Here is a 6,460-nt window from a genome sequence, read left to right on the forward strand (position 1 = left end):
ATTCAAGCCCAACACAAGAATAGGTCATTTGGATTTATTAGGAGATAAGAATTAGCACCAATAGTAGTGATTTATTTAACCAACACATCAAAAGTATTTACTTTTTTCATTCAAATTCTCCTATCTACTACTTTCTCACGATCACCCTAAAGTACCTATCCATACATTTTATCTCTTCATATTGCCACTCTGGTCTTGGCTGCTTAAATCTATTCCTCCATGAGTCATCATCATCATCATCATCATCATCAACAGTCCCTCAAAATGAGGATGACTTGCTTCCACGCCAAAAAAGGGAGGAGTTCACAGGTGTTTCAATGAAGGACCTAATATTCCAGATCCCAAACTAGATCCTGAAGTGTGGAAGATGCCTGTGCGTGGATTTTTTAAAAAAATGTGTGCTGGCCGTTGCACACCATCCACCACACGGGCTTGACAGAGCGATGTCTTGGTCCAGTGGCAAGGACTACCCAAGAATACTGGAGACCAGCTCTGCTGCATGGACCTAGTGTGCACACATATCGCAGTGTGGGCTGGCCTGTGTTGCCCCTGGGCCCCTCGCCTCTTCTGGCCCCGATCACGTCCCTCTACAATCTCTCGCCGCTCCTTTGGCCCGACCTTGCTGCTCCTGCTATACCTGCCCACGCTCCAATCACCGACCTGGTCCTTGATGATGTCCCTCTTTGCTGCCGTTGCTCTCCTGCACCAGCACACGCTGTACCTTGCAGTGGTATGCCACCAAGCTGCCTCCATGAGTAGCATCCTTCTCATTAGTCTATTTTTTTTTCTGTCTTTGGCCCTTAGCCTATCACAATACCGAATTCTGAGTACGTTGATTTTTAAACCTACTTGGAAACTGGACAAACATGTTTTTTTCCACCGCTTCCAACCAACTTCAGGCCCTTATCAGAACACTTTCCTTCTGCATGGAAATTAAAGCAAATGTAAAACCCTTTAAATAGTGATAAACACACACATTAAACTCATTTTGTTTCAATAACAAACCACTCCAAATTCATTCTTATTTAAAAAGTCACCTTGTCCTGAACAATGGTAGGAGTAGGGACATCAATCTGAGGAGTCCCTGCTCCCTCCACCCCAGACCAAGCAGCACACAGCTTTAACGTTTCTCCTCTCCCCAGACATCTGCTCCACATTCAAGGATGGTTCCCACAGTGAAGTGCATCACACACTGCACTGCAGTGCAGTGCTAAACCACGCATACCAGAAGGTGCCAGGCCTGATCCCCGGCCGCAGTGCAGTGACTGGCAAGTGTGCACCAGCAGTGAAAGTACAATTAGCCCTAGGGCGCTGGGATCAGGAGAAACAGCTGCTGAACCCAATCCAGAGGCTGCGGTTGGTCTTGGTCATGGCGAGCAGAGAGCCGGGCCTGGCCGGGATGCCGGGAGCCCGTGGTCCTCCTCCACCCCCCAACCCAACAATGCCCGCCCCCATTCTCACCGGCGCTCGGTCTCGGTCTCTCGGTCTCTCGGTCTCTCTCTCTCTCTCTCTCTCTCTCTCTCGGGTCCTCACTCTCTCGCTCCACTAACGGCAACTTTCTTCTTTTCGCACCCCCCCCAATAGTTTAAATTCGCTCACGTGTCAAAAACGCTCCCTGCTCATTGGTGAATTTAAAGGAGGCCGTTGCGGCTCGGCCTTTGCTGCGCCTGCGATGCGTTCTGGGAGTTGTAGTCCGCCGGTTGGCGCGTGCGCAGTCCCGATCTCCGGTGGGCCGGCTGGCGCAGTCCCGATCTCCGGTGGGCCGGCTGAAACGTTAAATGTTTCTCTCTGCACAGACGCTGCTTGATCCACTCGGTATTTCCAGCATTTTCTACTTTTGTTGCAGGAACCAATGGGGAAGGGTTCGGGGAGCGAGCGGCGTGTGAACAGTATCACCTCCAGGGCAAGGTCAACCTAAAGCCCGAGAAACACGGACTCTGAGGAGCTCGGACAAGGGTGAAATATCTCTCAGTATCAAATTGCAGAATAAAACTTCATGTCCTTTTGATTCGAATCGTATCTACGTAATTATTTCATAGAATAACAGAAGTTTACTGCACAGAAACAGTCCATTCTGCGCAATTGTTCCCTGCCGGCTCCACCTGACATCATCTAACCCTATCAGCACATCCTTCTATTCCATTCTGAGTACAAATTGAATATCAGGCTCGTGGCAAAACTAGGTTGTCTGTATCAGTCACGTTATATCCTCTACTTCCAGATCTCTTCCTGCAACCCATGCACCTCTGTTAGGTTCTTCTTGGATATATTCCATCCCTTTTCCCAACTTCTGTCTAGAGGCTGAACCAGATTGTTCGCAACATTGGTGTCATATTTGACCCTGAAATGAGCTTTCGGCCACATAGCCGCAGCACAACTAAGACTGCCTATTCCCACCTCCATAACATCGCCTGTCTCCGCCCTTACCTCAGCTCATCCGCTACTGAAGCCCTCATCCATGCGTTTGACTTGACTTGACTATTCCAATGCACTCCTAGCTGTGGCCTCCCACATTCTACCCTATGCAAACTAGAGGTGATCCAAAACCCGTATCCTAACTCGCACCAAGTCCCGCTCACCCTGTGCTCGTGATAAATAGTAAACAGGATAGTAGCAGACTTCAGGAGAACATACAGATTGGTGAAACGTATAATAGAACTCATAGAAACGTATAAGATTCTGATGGGACTGGACAGGTTAGATGCGGGAAGAATGTTCCCCATGTTGGGGAAGTCCAGAACCAGGGGACATAGTCTTAAGATAAGGGGTAGGCCATTTAGGACTGAGATGAGGAGAAACTTCTTCAATCAAGAGAGTTGTTAACCTATGGAATTCCCTGCTGCAGAGAGTTGTTAATGCCAGTTCATTGGATATATTCTCAAGAGGGAGTTAGATATGGCCCTTACGGCTAAAGGGATCAAGGGATATGGAGAGAAAGCAGGAAAGGGGTACTGAGGGAATGATCAGCCGTGATCTTATTGAATGGCGGTGCAGGCTCGAAGGGCCGAAAGGCCTACTCCTGCACCTATTTTCTATGTTTCTATGAAATGGACAGACACATGGCAGATTTAATGTAGATAAGTGTGAAATTATGCACTTTGGGAGAAAAAAACATGGAAAGGCAGTATAATCTAAACGGCACTATTTTGATGGGGGTGGGAGAGCAGAGGGACCTGGCGATGCATTTTCACCAATTATTGAAGGTGGCAGGGCACATTGACAAGGCAGTTGGAAAGCATATGGGTTACTTGGGTTGGTAAATAGGGGCATTGAATACAAAAACAAGGAAGTCCTGCTATACCTTTACAAGTCACCGGTTAGACCTCAGCTGGCATATTGTGTGCAATTCTGGGCACCACACTTTAGGAAGGACTCAAGGCCTTGGAGAGAGTACAGAGAAAGTTTACTAGACTTACACCATGGATGAGGGACTTCAGTTATGTGGCGAGATTGGAGAAACTGGGATTATTCTACTTAGAACAGAGAAGAGTAAGGGGAAACTTAATAGAGGCATTCAAAATTATGAGGGGTTTTGATAGAGCAAGTAGGGAGAAGCTGTTTCCTCTGCCAAGTGGGTCAGTAACCAGAGGCCATTGTTTTAAAATAATTTCTAAAGAACTAGAGGTGAGATGAGGAGAAATTATTTCACTCAGAGGGTTGTTATGACCTAGAACGCACTACGTGACAGGTTGGTAGAGTCAGATTCCATAGGAACTTTCAAAAGGCAGTTGAACGTGTATTTGAAGCAAACTAATTTGCAGGGCTATGGGGAAAAAGCTGGGTTGTAGGACTAAATTAGACTGCTTTTTCAAAGTGCCAGCATAGGCACAATGGGCTGAATGGCCTCCTTCTGTGCTGTAAGATTCTATGATTCCAGCTACCTACACACCACTATGTTGACACGCCATAAGTTAAAGTCACAGTTGAAGTTATCAGCCCTTGAAGCACACCTTCAGGTCACCTGTCAATCTGTTCAATCATCCCCTCACATCTGCCTTTGATGCCCTTGTTCCAAGCAAAAATCTTACTCTCACCCCCTTCCCCCGCTCCTCCCCACCCCCTTCCCCCCTCCTCCCCATTCCCCTTGCTCCTTACCCCCTTCCCCCGCTCCTCCCCACCCCCTTCCCCCCTCCTGCTCCTCACTCCCTTCCTCCCCACCCACTCATTCCCTTCCCCCTGCTCCCCCCCTTCCTCCTCTCCCACCCCCCTGCTCCCCACCCCTTCCTCCTCTCCCCTCCCTCCTCCTCTCCCCCCCTGCTCCCCACCCCTTCCTCCTCCTCTCCCCCCTTTCTCCCCCACCCCTTCCCCCCTCCTCCCCCCTCTCCCCACACTCTTCCCCCCTCCTCTCTTCCCCCCCTTCCCCCTCCTCTTCTCCCCCACCCCTCCTCCTCCCTATCCCCCCTCCTCCCTTTCCCCCCAACCCCTCCTTCGCCTCCACCCCTTCCTCCTCTCCCCTCCTCCTCATCCCCCACCCCTTCCCCCCTCCTCTTCCCCCCTTCCCCCACCTCTCTTCCCCCCTTCTCTTCCCCCCTTCTCTCTCCCTCCTCTCTTCCCCCACCCCTTCACCACCTCCTCTCTCCCTCCACCTTCCCCCCTCCTCTCCCTCCACCTTCCCCCCCCTCCTCTCCCTCCCTTCCCCCCTCCTCCTCCCTTTCCCCCCTACCCCCTCCCCTCCCCTCCCCTACCTCTACCCCCTCCTCCCTTTCCCTCCACCCCCTTCCCCACCACCCCCTCCTTCCCCACCACCCCCTCCTTCCCCCACTTCCTCCCTCCTTCTCCACCTCCCCCTTCCTTCTCCACCTCCCCACTTCCCCCCCCCTCCCCTCATCCCTCCCTCTTTTTCCCCCACTCCCTCCCCCTCCCTCCCCCCCTCCCTCCCTCTTCTCCTCCATCCCCTTCTTCCCCCACTCCCTCCCTCCCCCTTCTTCCCCCATTCCTCCCTCCCCCTTCTTCCCCCACTCCGTCCCCCCTTCTTCCCCCACTCCTCCCTCTCTCCCTCCCTCTTCTCCCCCCCTCCCTCTTCTCCCCCCTCCCTCCCCTCCCTCCCTCTTCTCCCCCATCCCCTTCTTCCCCCACTCCCTCCCTCCCCCTTCTTCCCCCACTCCCTCCCCCTTCTTCCCCCACTCCCTCCCTCCCTCCCCCTTCTTCCCCCACTCCCTCCCCCTTCTTCCCCCACTCCCTCCCTCCCCCTTCTTACCCCCCTCCTCCTTCCCCATCTCCCCCCCACCTCCTTTCTTCCCCTCCTCCCCACCTCCTCCCTCCCCCCCCTCCCCTCCCTCCCCCTCCCCCCTCCCCCCCTCCCCTCCCTCCCCCTCCCCCCCCCCCCCCCCCTCCCCTCCCCTCCCCTCCCCCTCCCCTCCCCTCCCCTCCCCTCCCTCCCCTCCCCTCCCCTCCCTCCCCTCCCCTCCCCTCCCCTCCCCTCCCCTCCCCAGGTTAGTGGAAATCTTGAACTCATTCGCACAAAAGGCTATGGACTCTGGGTCAATTGAAATGTTCAAGACTGAGATCAATAAATGTTTGTTGAGTAACGATATAACCACTTACATTTATATAGCACCTTTAATATAGCAAAATGTCCCAAGGCGCTTCACATGAGCGTTATGAAACAAAATTTGACACTGGGGATATTTGGGCAGATGAAAATGGTAGGTTTTAAGGAGCGTCTTAAAAGGAGAGTTGAGGGGCGGATGAATTTGGGGAGGGAATTGCACAGCTTATGGCCTCGGCAGCTGAAGGCATGGTCGCCACTGGCAGAGCGATTAAAATCAGGTTTGTGCAAGAGGCCCGAATTAGAGGCGCACAGATATCTCAGAGGATTGTCGGGCTGGGGATTACAGAAATAGGAGGGACTTCAGGAGTGAAGTTATGAAACACTTCTACACGCAAAGAGTGGCAGATGTTTGGAACTTTCCTCCGCAAACAGCAGTTGATGCTAGATCAATTGTTAATTTTAAATCTGAGATTGATAATATCTTTAGTTAACAAAAATCTAAGGGATACGAGGCTATGGGTATAGGGCACAGATCAGCCATGATCTCATTGAATGGCAGAACAGGCTCGAGGGGCTAAATGGTCTACACCTGTTCCTATAATTGAATAGCAGATTAGGCTTCAGTGACTGAATTACAAACATCTGTTCCAGTGTTCTGGCCAACATTTAGGAAGAACTGCTGTGCTCCTCTTCAAATAGTGGCACAGTAAGTTTTATGTCCACACAAGAGGACAGACAAAACCTCGGTTTAAGATCTCATCTGGCAGGTGCCACCTCCAACAGTGGAAGATTATCATGGATTAGTTGGTTTTTTAGAATACTTGCTTTATTATCTTATCAGTAATGGATTTATAAAAGGCTGTAATCATCAGCTGTATGCAGTGGTAACCTGAATTATATATAACATGTAACCCTTTTGCTTATAATTAAAAGTCTCAAGTAAGCTGTAATCAGACAACCTGGGGTGAG

General features: G+C 51.3%; 2 protein-coding genes across 5 annotated transcripts in view; one reads left to right on the forward strand and one right to left on the reverse strand.

Moving 5' to 3' along the window:
* Positions 1–1,671, reverse strand: part of gtse1 (G-2 and S-phase expressed 1) — a 29,865-nt gene extending 28,194 nt beyond the window's left edge. For 2 of the 4 annotated variants that reach the window (XM_070897415.1, XM_070897412.1), the window contains exon 1: positions 1,462–1,591. The gene's annotated coding sequence lies outside the window, so the exon portion shown is untranslated. The other 2 variants (XM_070897413.1, XM_070897414.1) reach the window with 2 other exon arrangements.
* srr (serine racemase) overlaps positions 1–2,008 on the forward strand; it is a 43,453-nt gene extending 41,445 nt beyond the window's left edge. The window contains exon 7 of the mRNA XM_070897417.1: positions 1,847–2,008. Coding sequence (XP_070753518.1) covers positions 1,847–1,941 — 95 coding nt within the window. The 3' untranslated portion in view covers positions 1,942–2,008. The remainder of the gene's footprint in view (positions 1–1,846) is intronic.
* The last annotated feature ends 4,452 nt before the right edge of the window (positions 2,009–6,460 follow it).

This window comes from Pristiophorus japonicus, chromosome 13 (assembly GCF_044704955.1).
Source record: "Pristiophorus japonicus isolate sPriJap1 chromosome 13, sPriJap1.hap1, whole genome shotgun sequence".
NCBI classification, from domain to species: Eukaryota; Metazoa; Chordata; class Chondrichthyes; family Pristiophoridae; genus Pristiophorus; species Pristiophorus japonicus.